Source organism: Physeter macrocephalus, chromosome 17, assembly GCF_002837175.3.
Source record: "Physeter macrocephalus isolate SW-GA chromosome 17, ASM283717v5, whole genome shotgun sequence".
Taxonomy (NCBI): domain Eukaryota; kingdom Metazoa; phylum Chordata; class Mammalia; order Artiodactyla; family Physeteridae; genus Physeter; species Physeter macrocephalus.
In genome coordinates, this window is record NC_041230.1 from 4,968,310 (window position 1) to 4,981,554 (window position 13,245).

Below are 13,245 nucleotides of genomic sequence, written 5' to 3' on the forward strand. Positions count from 1 at the left end.
CTTATGTAAATTCTGCAGGGCAAGATTGTTTCTTTTCTCAACCTGTTTTGTTCAGTGATGCCTTTCAAGTGCCCAGAACAGTGATTCTGGCATCCAATAAATATTGAAGTGAATGAATGAATAATTTAAAAAAAGAAAAGAAAAAAACCCACGTAGAATGGAATCAAGAGTGACAATTGGGGGGGAGGGATAAATTGGGAGATTGGGATTGACATATACACACTACTATATATAAAACAGATAACCAACAACAGCCTACGGTATAGAACAGGGAACTATACTCAATATTTTATAATAACATATAAGGGAAAATAATCTGAAAAAGAATGAGTATATGTATAACTGAATCACTTTGCTGTACACCTGAAACACAACATTATAAATCAACTATACTCCAAAGCACAGTCTCTAGGCACACGGGCTCAGTAGTTGTGGCCCGCGGGCTCAGTAGTTGTGACTCAAGGGCTCTACAGCGCAGGCTCAGTAGTTGTGGCACGTGGGCTTAGTCACTCTGCAGCATGTGGGATCCTCCTGGACCAGAGCTTGAACCCGTGTCCCCTGCATTGGCAGGCAGATTCTTAACCACTGCACCGCCAGGGAAGCCCCTGTATGGCACATTTTTTCACATTATTTCAGTTAATACTGATTATCTTGTGTAGCTTGAAAACTAGCCTCAAAGGAAAAAAAAAAATCTCAGGACAAATTTCAAGTACTCATATCCAATGCCAGCACAAGGGAGTAAGTCCATGGTGGCAACTGTGAAACCCACACAAACACGAGACCTGCATGTATACATCTGGACTCACCTGTTAAAATCCATGGCACTTTACTCTAAAAACAAAAAAAAACAACTTCACACAAACATTTATAAGATCGGACAAGGAGGATCCTTCTCCTTCATCATGAATTTAACTTGGATGTGTGTTTTATTTTACTGGTTTTACCTATAATTCAACCACTAGAAAGCTGCAGAGGGGGACTTGGAAATGTCCAGTCCTTTCCACAGGGTTAGAGAGGCTGAAACAGCGGAAAGAGGAAAGAACTAGGACTCACCTCAGAAGGCCACAGACATACAGGATGGGCACCTTGCTGTCAGAGACAATAAAGAAAACAAACCCTCCGACAAACCACTTTCAATACAACAGCCGGTGTGACCCTTCAAAGACGTGGCAGATCAAGCCATTCCTCTGCTTCAAATCTTCCAATGTCTCCCCATTTCATTCAGAGTCAAAGCCAAGACCCTAACAGTGTTATGCAGCGTTTGACTGCAATTGGACTCCCAATTTCCTTTCTGAATTAATCTCCTACTATTCCCTCTCTTCATCACTGATTCAGCTCCATCACCTCCTTGATGTGCCTCGAATATTCCAGGTTATGTCACAGCCATAAAGCCCTTGAACTGGACGTTCCCTCTACATGGAGAGAACTTTCTCCAAATACCCACATAGCTAGCACCTTCTTCTCAAGTTTTTGCATAAACGTCAGCTTTGAGAAGAGGCCCCACTTTAACCATTCTATTTAAAATTATGACGTGTTCTTATCCCCTCACAGATTGGTGTGTATCATTCAACTTACACTGCTCCATTTTTTTCCCTTCAGTAACACTTATGACCTTCTAGTATTTTATACAATTTATTGTTTATTACGCTGCTTATGTAAATTCTGCAGGGCAAGATTGTTTCTTTTCTCAACCTGTTTTGTTCAGTGATGCCTTTCAAGTGCCCAGAACAGTGATTCTGGCATCCAATAAATATTGAAGTGAATGAATGAATAATTTAAAAAAAGAAAAGAAAAAAACCCACGTAGAATGGAATCAAGAGTGACAATTGGGGGGGAGGGATAAATTGGGAGATTGGGATTGACATATACACACTACTATATATAAAACAGATAACCAACAACAGCCTACGGTATAGAACAGGGAACTATACTCAATATTTTATAATAACATATAAGGGAAAATAATCTGAAAAAGAATGAGTATATGTATAACTGAATCACTTTGCTGTACACCTGAAACACAACATTATAAATCAACTATACTCCAATAAAATTTTTAAAAATAGATAAATAAAGCCTCTAAGTGACATGGATCAAGTTATCTTCCACCTTGCTAAACATCTTTTCAAAGAACCTATTGAGGGCTTCCCTGGTGGCACAGTGGTTAAGAATCCACCTGCCAACGCAGGGGACACGGGTTTGAGCCCTGGTCCGGGAAGATCCCACATGCCGTGGAGCAACTAAGCCCGTGCGCCACAACTACTGAGCCCGCGTGCCTAGAGTCCGTGCTGCACAACAAGAGAAGCCACCGCAATGAGGAGCCTGCGCACCACAACGAAGAGTAGCCCCTGCTCACTGCAACCAGAGAAAAGCCCGCACACAGCAATGAAGACCCAACGTGGCCAAAGATAAAATAAATAAAAAATTTTAAAAAAAAAAGAACCTACTGAAGACTGAAAATGCAGCCAGTTAATAGACTCAAGTAATTACCTGTCTGCCATTAAACAAATACAACATATTTTCACTGAGGTTTGTTGAACTTTAGAGTGAATTTCCCTAAATACCCTAAATGTTTCTATTCTGCAAACGGTGCATATACTAATAAACGTACTTCTTTTTAAACTAAAAAAAAAAAAAAGAAGAAGAAGAAGAAAGAGTGAGAGATAGTATCAGGCATTTAAAACCAGATGAACAGGAGTTTACCTATAAAAAAAAAATTCAACGTCTTTAGGGGTGCACATTTTAATGTGGCAATCCCTATGTGGACCATTCTCTCCTTAGATATAAAATACAAGTATTGTGTGATGTTATTTTCGGTATTCTAATTTCTTACAAGTTCAAGTAGCTCATGACTCAAGCCCTCATATTTCTCACAAAGAATTAGGCCAATGGCTAGAGATGTTCGGAACAAAGCCTTCCAACAAATGCTGGTGGAGCTGCCCTCAACATCCAACCTTCCTGACACGAGACAGCAGTGAACACATAAAAACAAAGGGCTGGGTTCCTTTGCTCTCTCAAACATTGCCCCACCAAAAAACAGAACCGATGAAAAACTGCAACAGGCTTGGCAGGAAAGTCTGAAAGCATTTGTTTTTTCCATTTATAGTCTTTGTCTCTATCCCCTCCACCTCTTTGTTATTTTTCTTTTTTCTTTATTGGCTGCACCAGTGGGGCTTGCGGGATCTTAGTTCCCCGACCAGGGATCAAAGCCAGGTCCTCCGGCAGTGAAAGCGCCGAGTCCTAACCACTGGGACTCCGCAGGGAATTCCCTTGTTAGCCTTCTTTTTAACATAATGCTGAGATGGCTTAAGTGCAAACCAAGGGGGAGCCCTGTGGCTGAAGGTTGTTATAAGTGCACAATGACCCCTGAGTCTGTCTCCTCTGCGCTTCCTCACAGGGAAAGCCCAAGCTCCGTCAAGTTCCAATATGACTCTACGTGACTAGTGGTGACCTGTCACAGGAGGTTTTCTCACGGCAATAATTACGTGGTTCCTCTTCATTACACATTCTCAGGTGGCGAGGATGAGTCTTTTCTTTTGGCTGAGGAGCGTCCTTCTGGTTACATTCAGAACGTCTTTCCCCGGTATGTTCTCTGATGTTGACAGAGGTGGATGGACCCACGGGTGGCATGGCTTCTTGTGCTGAGTTTCTCCACAGAATGAATCCTCTGAACGATGAGCAGGGGCCGAAGGCTTCTGACATTTCCACTGCATTCGAAAGGCATCTTCTCCGATGTGACCACATGTGCATTTGAAAAGCAGACAAAAAACCTTCCCAGAATTCTTTGCACTCAAAGGGTTCTTCCCTCTAGCGTGGATCCCCTCATGAAAGACAAAAGAGGAGCAGCAGTGAAGGCCTTTTTCTCAAGTATGAACCCGCTGGTGCTGCAGGAGGTGTGACCTGCGTTTGAAGGCCTTCCCGCACTCGGCGCACTTGTACGGCGTCTCCCCAGTGTGGATGACAGAGTGCTGGATGAGGTACGTGCTCCGGTGAAAGGCCTTCCCGCACTGGGCACACTCGTAGGGCTTCTCCCCTGTGTGAATCCGCTGGTGCTGCAGAAGTTCTGAGCTGCACCTGAAGGCCTTCTCACACTCTGTGCAATCGTAGGGCTTCTCTCCAGTGTGGATGATGTAGTGCTGGATGAGGTGTGCTCTGTTGCTAAATGATTTCTCACATTCTTTGCATTCGAAGGGTTTTTCTCCAGTGTGGGTCCTATTGTGGCGAATAAAAGTAGAGCGGTGGGTGAAGGCCTTTCGACACTGGCCGCACTCATAGGGCTTCTCCCCAGTGTGGATCGGCTGGTGCTGCAGGAGGTATGACCTGCGTTTGAAGGCCTTCCCGCACTCGGCACACTTGTACGGCGTCTCCCCGGTGTGGATGACGTAGTGCCGGGTCAGGGTTGAGCTCTGGCTGAAGGCTTTCCCACACGCATTGCATTCATAGGGCTTCATTCCAGTGTGAATCCGCTGATGTCGAACAAGGTACCACTTCCTGTTAAAACTCTTCCCACACTGCTTGCACTTGTAGAGGTTATGAATCAGGGGGCCTTTTCCTGGTCCCTGTGGGTCATGCTCACAGAGAACATCTCCCTGAGAGACTCTCTCCTGGAACGCCCTGGAGTGCACACCATCATCCGCCTCCAAACGATCATCTTCAAGGCTCGTTTTCCCAGGATGGGTCTCCTTGTGGGCATCTGTCTCTGGCCTCAGCTGACCTTTCTGCACTTCCAAAAGCCCTTCTGGATCCCTGGCTTGCTTCGACCTGCAGTCCCTTGAAGATCCCAGAGTCAGGCTTCCCTGGAGCAAGGCTCCTTCAGACAAAACCAGCTCTCTGGTCTGACGTTTTGCTCTGTCACCTGAAAAGAATCCAATACACAAAGGGGGACTTCCGGTGATGCAACACAGAAGAAACAGAAGCAACACTTCAGTGAACAAATGAGGATGAAAGCAGCACCTCTGATATCTGCTATGTTTTAACGTCAATGTATCCTAGATTTCCAGTTACTTTTTATGACCCTTGTACCCTGACACCATTAAAGGGAAAATCTAGACAGCAGGCCGGACTGGGAGACAGAGGATCTGGAGTAAGGGAGGGAGGACAGTTTCAATAATACTGTCTGGAGAGCATCTGACTCAAGGATTGATGTCTTGGTTCTGTGAGAGTGTAGGGAAGTGGCACCTAGCAAGACTGGGAAGAAAAAGGTCATCTTCCCTGGGAGGTGTCCCATGAGCTGGGTCCTAATGCAGACGTCAGAGTTGTCAGAAAGAAAGAAGGATGGGGTACTGGGTTGAAATGGAAGGAATAAGCGTGGGTAGATTCACCTTTGGAGAGTGCTTAAGAGTTATAAGAAGAAAAGGTACTATCACTCAGCCATAAAAAAGAAGGAAATCATGCCATTTGCAGCAACCTGGATGGACCTGGAGATTATCATACTAAGTGAAGTGAGTCAGAGAAAGACAAATATCATAGGATATCACTTATATGTGGAATCTAAAACAAATGATACAAATGAACTTATTTACAAAACAGAAACAGACTCATAGACATAGAAAACAAACTTACGGTTACTAAAGGGGAAAGGCTGGGGGGAGGGAAAGATAAATTAGGAGTTTGGGATTAGCAGATACACACTACTATATATAAAGTAAACAACAAGAACCTACTGTATAGCACAGGGAACTATACTCAATACCTTGTAATAACCTATAAAGGAAAAGGATCTGAAAATGAATGGATATATGTATATGTGTAACTGAATCTCTTTATTATACACCTGAAACACAACATTGTAAATCAACTATATTTCAATTAAAAAAGAAAAAGGTGCCTAGAAAATGGCCTGGGATGTAATAAGTGCTATATAAGTGGTTGATAAATAAAACACTGAAAATACTGTTTAAATTAAAAAAAAAAGAGGTACTTCCCTGGTGGTCCAGTGGTTAGGCGTCCGTGCTTCCACTGCAGGGGGCCTGGGTTTGATCCCTGGTCAGGGGAATAAGATCCCACAAGCCACACAGCGCAGTAAAAAAAGAGAGTTACAAGAAGAAAATGGCACCAGAAGCCTGGTGAAGGCAAGCCTGAAGGGGCGGTTCCAGTAAGAAGAGAATAAAAATCTCAGAAGAAAAGGGGTAGTGGGACACACAAAGTCAAGCGGTATGAAAGATGAGTTTCTGCTCTGTTGAGAGGCATTAGAGTGGTGTTAGCAGGGAGAGCTCTGGAGCCACAATGCCTCAGTTTGAGGAGTGGCTTGTGGGATCTTAGTTCCCTGATGAGGGGTCAAACCTGTGCCCCCTGCAGTGGAGGGGCACAGCCCTAACCATTAGACCGTCAGGGAAGTCCCTCCTTTCTTTTTTTTCTTTAAATTTATGTGTTTTATTTATTTATTTTTGCTTGCGTTGGGTCTTTGTTGCTGCACACAGGCTTTCTCTAGTTGCGGTGAGCGGGGGCTACTCTTCATTGTGGTGCGCGGGCTTCTCATTGTGGTGGCTTCTCTTGTTGCGGAGCACGGGCTCTAGGTGTGCGGGCTTCAGTAGTTGTGGCACACAGGCTCTAGAGCGCAGGCTCAGTAGTTGCTCCGCAGCATGTGGGATCTTCCCGGACCAGGGCTCGAACCCGTGTCCCCTGCATCAGCAGGCAGATTCTTAACCACTGAGCCACCAGGGAAACCCCCTCCTTTCTTCTTTAAGTCATAATTTCCTCACCTAAGAGACTAGAGGACTCTCAGTTTCTCCGGGTGTCTGAGGGTTAAATGAGAAAATGCCTGTAAAGCTCTCAGCACAGTTCTTGATGCAGTGCGAGTATGTATAGTGGTTAATTTTATATGTCAACTTGGCTTGGCTACTGTGCTGAGCTGTTTGGTCAAACACCATTCTGGATATTGCTGTGAGGTACTTTTTAGATATGACTGACACTGGAATCATCAAACTTTGAGAAAGGCAGGTTACCCTTCTTAATGTGGGTGGGCCTCATCCGATCAATCAATGGCCTTGGGACTTCCCTGGTGGAGCAGGGGTTAAGAATCCACCTGCCAATGCAGGGAATACAGGTTCGAGCCCTGGTCTGGGAGAATCCCACATGCTGCGGTGCAGCTAAGCCCGTGCGCCACAACTACTGAGCCTGCATTCTAGAGCCCACGAGCCACAACTACTGAAGTCTGTGTGCTGCAACTACTGAGCCCACGTGCTGCAACTACTGAAGCCCACACACATAGAGCCCATGCTCTGCAACAAGAGAAGCCACCACAACGAGAAGCCCACGCACCGCAATGAAAGAGTAGCCCCCGCTCACCGCAACCAGAGAAAGCCCGCACGGAGCAACGAAGACCCAATGCAGCCAGAAAAATAAATAAATAAATAAACTTAAAAAAAAAAAAAAATCAATGTCCTTAAGAGAAAAGACTGAGATGTCCTGGGAGGGAAGGGATTCTGCCTCCAGACTCAGGACTGCAAGCATCTACTCTTCCAGCTTACTGGCCTGCCCTGAAGATTTTGAAATCTCTCAGCCCTCACAATCACACGAAACCTAATCAATAGAATAAAACTCTGATTTATCTCCTTTTGGCTCTGATTCTCTGAAGAAGTCTAATGTTATTATTCTCATTGCTGTACTGGGCAATTAGGATGACAGCAATGCCATCAGCAAGAACAAGCCATCTTATTCTACAGGCCAAAGAGAGTGGCCTCAGTAGAAACCAACCCTGCGGACACCCAGCATCTAGAACTGAGAAAATAAATTTCTGTTGTTTGAGGCACGCCCCCTCACCCAAAAGGAAAAGAACAATAAAACCCATCCACGGTGATAGAGTGTAAACAGTGGGTACCACTGTAGGACAAGCTGTTGACAAGGATGGGGCACCAGGAACCTGCCACAGAACTGGAAATAGTCTAAATTTTGGGTGAGGTGGAGGATACCTCAGTTTATACATATGTAAAAAGTAAAGCTGATTTCCCACTCCTGGGCATATATCCAGACAAAACTCTAATTCGAAAAGCTACATGCACCTCTATGTTCACAGCAGCACTATTTACAATAGCCAAGACATGGAAACAACCTAAATGTCCATTCACAGAGGAATGGATAAAGAAGATGTGGTACATACATACAAGGGAATATTACTCAGCCATGAAAAAGAATGAAATAATGCCATTTGCAGCAACATGGATGGATCTAGAGATTGTCATACTAAGCGAAGTAACTCAGAGAAAGACAAATACCGTATGATATCACTTATATGTGGAATCTAAAAAAAAATGACACAATGACACAAATGAACTTACCTACAAAACAGAAACAGACTCACAGGTATAGACAGCAGACTTGTGGTTGCCAAGGGGGTTGGTGGGGAGGGATGGATTGGGAGTTTGGGATTAGCAGATGCAAACAATTACATATAGGATGGATAAACAACAAGGTCCCACTGTATAAAACAGGGAACTATATTCAATATCCTGTGATAAAGCATAATGAAAAAGAATATGAAAAGAATGTATACATATATATAACTGAATCACTTTGCTGTACAGCAGAAATTAACACAACATTCTAAATCAACTATACTGCAATAAAATTTTTTTAAAAATTGAAAAAAGAAAAAGTGAAGCTGAACCTGAAGGATTTATATGTATCACTGTATACTTCTGATATAAAAAAATTAAGTAGATTTTAAAAACAAAAGGTATGGAAGTCAAATATATAGAGTCAATCCTTGAATAACACGGGTCTAAAACCCATAGGTCCACTTATACACGATTTCAGCCCTTTGTATCTGTGGGTTCTGCATCCGTGAAATCAACCAACCATGGATCAAAATACTACATAATCTGCAGTTGACTGAATCTGCAGATGTGGAACCGTGCATATGGAGGGGGACGGCCCACCATAAGGGACCTCAGCATCCACGGATGTTGGTATCTGCGGGAGCACTGGAACCCATCCCCCACATACACCACAGGACAACTGTCCATCATTCCCAAAATGAGACAACTCTTTCAAGAGTTGTGGGCTCTCCTGGTGGTGCAGTGGTTAAGAATCCGCCTGCCAATGCAGGGGACATGGGTTCAATCCCTGGTCTGGGAAGATCCCACGTGCCGCAGAGCAACTAAGCCCGTGCGCCACAACTACTGAGCCTGTGCTCTAGAGCCCATGAGCCGCAACTACTGAATCCCATGAGCCTAGAACCCGTGTTCCACGAGAGAAGCCACCACAATGAGAAGCCCACGCACTGCAACGAAGAGTAGCCCCCGCTCGCCACAACTAGAGAAAGCTCATGTGCAGCAACGAAGACACAACAGATCCAAAAATAAATAAATAAAATAAATAAATTTATTAAAAAAAAAGAAAAGATGACGAGAAGGACTTCCCTGGTGGTGCAGTGGTTAAGAATCCGCCTGCCAATGCAGGGGACACGGGTTCGATCCCTGGTCACGGAAGATCCCACATGCCGCAGAGCAAGTAAGCCCGTGTGTCACAACTACTGAGCCTGCGCTCTAGAGCCCACGAGCCCACGTGCTGCAACTACTGAAGTCCGTGCACCTAGAGCCCGTGCTCCGCCACCGCAAATGAGATGCCCACACACCGCAACGAAGAGTAGCCCCCGCTTGCTGTAACTAGAGAAAGCCTGCACGCAGCAACAAAGACCCAATGCAGCCAAAAATAAATAAAATAAAATAAATAAATTTACTTAAAAAAAAAAAAGATGACGAGAGCTTGAACTAGGGTGCTGCTGATGGACTCAGGACACATGGATAATCTCAAACGGGCAGGCCTGGGGATGGACGGATGTTGGTCTGATGGAGAGAGATGAGAGATGCCGGCTGAGGTGCTGCTAATCTTCCAATCTGCTTAGATGGCAGGACGTTCTCAGAATGGGGCATGGGGCAGGAGTGGGCAGGATCCCGGGGATCTTCTAAGGCATGACAAGCTTGAGGGGTCTCTGAGACACGCAAGTGGAGATCTGGGAATAAGGAAATGGGGGGCGGGGTGGCGTGTGGAACAGAGCATCGGTGGTGGGGCTGGCCAAAGACACTTACAGGCGGGCTGAGAAGCCTGAAGGACCGACAGAGAGGAGAGACCGTGACTCACTATGGATTATTCAAGCTACAGTCAGCAGCACAGATGTGGGGCTGAAAACACCAGACATCCGCTTGGTGTTCTTAAGGGCAAGAGGCACAGGAAGGTACAGCGCAAGGGGCTGCTTCTGAGTGTCTTGTGGATAAACAGGAGGATGGATAAATGGATGGAGAAGGTGGGAAAGAGTTCCATAGAAAGTATAGCGTAGATCATAACTTCAAGGGGAAGAAAGGCCCCTTTTCCTCTGAGTCTAGAAGTCCAGGAAAAATGTGTGATACCACCACTCACTTTGATTAATACAATTACATGGATACGGTAAGAACTGACCTTAGTCGACACTCTCTATAGACCAGGCACTGTACTAAGCAGTTTGCTGCATTATCTCATTATACCTTCAAACAACCCACTCACATACAAACTAGCTTCGCTCTGACTTCCTGAGAGCAGGGTGAGTAGAGTAGACAGAGGTCATACAAACCAAGCCCACTGGCTCTTCTCCTTGGGCCCAGAGCAAAACCACACTTTCCAGTCCTGAGCACCCAGCTGTGGCCAAATGCCTAGTCCTTGCCTGTGGGATACAGGGGAGTAAAGTATGTGTGCATCTGGGTGTGACCTGTCCCCTATCGCTTGCTGTTTCCCCTCCACCAGCTGGATTATGCTGGACCAACCTTAGAGCTATACGTTGATGTCAGAAGGTGCCTGGGTCTCTAGATGCAACTAGAGATTATCATAAGTGAAGTAAGTGGGAAAGAGAAAGACAAATACCATATGATATCACTTATATGTGGAATCTAAAATATGACACAGATGAACCTACCTATGAAACAGAAAGACTCACATACATAGAGAACAGACTTGTGCTTGTCAAGGAGGAAGGTGAGTGGGGAGGGAAGGAGTGGGAGTTTTGGATTAGCAGATGCAAACTATTATACATAGGATGAATAAACAAGGTCCTACTGTATAGCACAGGGAACTATATTCAATATCCTGTGATAAACCATAATGGAAAAGGATATAAAAAAAGAATTACATATGTGTATAACTGAGTCGTTTTGCTGTACAGCAGAAATTAGCACAACAGTGTAAGTCAACTGTACTTCAATTAAAAAAAAAAGAGAGAAAAAATAAAATAAAAAGAGAGAAAATAAAAATTAAAAAAAAAAGAAGAAGAAGGTGCCTGGGTCTCTAAATAATGGTGTGGTCCCAAGCTGGCCAGCTGATACACACTATAATTTGATGTGAGAGAAACCACCAGACCCCACAAAGGGGGTTTCACACAGCAGCTCAGAGGCACTGGTCCCCATGCATTCTCAAAGTTGCTGTGAACCCACCTGCCCAGCAGCTGTTGGCTCCTACCTGGGCATGTGCTACGTGGGAGGCCTCTCATTCCCATCCACAGCTCCTGTCCATGCTCCAGCAAGCGGATCAACTCCGGTTTGGGAACTGGATGCCCTGTGCATGGAGAAAAAAAACAGGACACAGGTGTTTTGATGAGAAGAATGAAACCCTTCCATCCTATCTGGGACTTCATGACAGGAACAAGACCATGAATGTAGCGGCTCCCAAAGTAAAGAAAATGTTGATTTGTGACTGGGAATCCAACGGCACAAACACCACTCCTGGGCTGCAACTGCTGTAGAGGGTGGTGCTGTCTGTCTACACAACACCACTTCCCTTGAACTTCATCAGTGGAAGCCAGCCCCATGCAGGGGCATGCCACTTTCACAGACAGCCACGGGACGCTGGGAATACTCCAATAAAAAACAAAAAAACCCCACAACGCTGAAGTCAAAATAATGGCATTAAGGTCCTAGCAAGTTCACGTAGAAGTCTCAGGGCTGTGAGCTAGAGGCTGGTCCCTCTGTTGAACAGAAAAATTAGCCACAAAGGGGGCCATGGAATACTCACTCACACTGATCTGAGACTTTCTCTTGACAACAATCAGCGTGCCAGACAGAGAAGGTTAAAGGACTGGCTTTTGCAGGGTGTCCACCTGTGGCATTCCATGACATTCCTGTGCACCTTCTAAATGATCTCCTGCCCAGGGGAGGATCACAGCCCAGGCCTCAGAAAGCATGTGATGATAACTAGACACCAGGGGCCTTTGAACCGAGATTGTGCTGTTTAGGAAGATCCCTGGGTGGCACTGATGACAAATGCCATGTAGGGGTCTCCCTGACTCACCCACTCGTCTGAGAACAGCCCTGCTAACTGGGCTGTGGGGACACCTGACCTCACCAGGCTGGGCCAGTCAGCTTCCCTCCTGTCGAATCTGCAACAAAGACCTCAAACTGAGGCCCGAGGGTGCTGGGCACTGGGATGAGGGCTGGTGTTCAGAAGGACATTGTTTCTATCCCACCGATCACTGCTACAAACACAGGGAGACCAGGCAGGAGGAGAAGCGACCAGAAAAATGCAGGGTCTGTGGGGAGGAGGAAAGGTGACTCCTGTGACCTTGATCAGCCTGGAAACAAGGCGGGTGGGGTCCCCCACAGGTGTGAGAGCTGAGCACTTACCCAGTGAGACCAGGAGCCCACAGATCTCCAGCATCACCTCTTGGTACAGGGTCCTCTGATCCAGGTCAAGCTGTCCCCACTCCTCCCGGGTAAAGGTCACGGCCACATCCTTGAAGGTCACCAACACCTGGACAGTCAAACACAGGTAGTGGTTTTGGGCTTTTGCACTTGGATAGGATCAACTCTGTCACTCTGTTGCTGGTGAAGATGCAGAGAGACCCAGGCCTGAACCACTGAGGCCTGCTGATCGCCGAGTTCTGTGTTGGGCTCAAGGGGGAGGTGGAAGCAGCCTCTGGATTTAACGCAACTGTGGCTGAGAGAAAAGCCTCCCGTGAAGGAAGCCACTGGAGATGACACAGACAATGGTGTTCCATGAGGACTGGGGGCAGATGGTGCGTGCTCTGGGAAAAATGTTCATGATGATAATTCCAACAATGGTAACAGCAAAGTGACAGGTGCTGAGCCTCCCTGGTACTCACGGTGCACCTGCCCCAGGCTAAGGGCTTCACATGCTGCGGTAAAGTGACTAAAGATTCCTCACTCTCGGGCTTCCCTGGTGGCGCAGTGGTTGAGAATCCGCCTGCCGATGCAGGGGACGCGGGTTCGTGCCCCGGTCTGGGAAGATCCCACATGCCGCGGAGCGGCTGGGCCCGTGAGCCAT

General features: G+C 46.0%; 1 protein-coding gene and 1 pseudogene across 1 annotated transcript in view; one reads left to right on the forward strand and one right to left on the reverse strand.

Moving 5' to 3' along the window:
- Positions 1-530: 530 nt before the first annotated feature.
- The window catches only part of ZNF550 (zinc finger protein 550), a 19,505-nt gene continuing 6,790 nt past the window's right edge, over positions 531-13,245 (reverse strand). The window contains exons 2-4 of the mRNA XM_007127428.4: positions 12,585-12,711; positions 11,425-11,520; positions 531-4,855 (exon numbers count right to left, since the gene is read on the reverse strand). Coding sequence (XP_007127490.2) covers positions 3,864-4,855; positions 11,425-11,520; positions 12,585-12,711 — 1,215 coding nt within the window. The 3' untranslated portion in view covers positions 531-3,863. The remainder of the gene's footprint in view (positions 4,856-11,424; positions 11,521-12,584; positions 12,712-13,245) is intronic.
- Positions 12,947-13,245, forward strand: part of LOC112062477 (atlastin-2-like) — a 2,956-nt pseudogene continuing 2,657 nt past the window's right edge.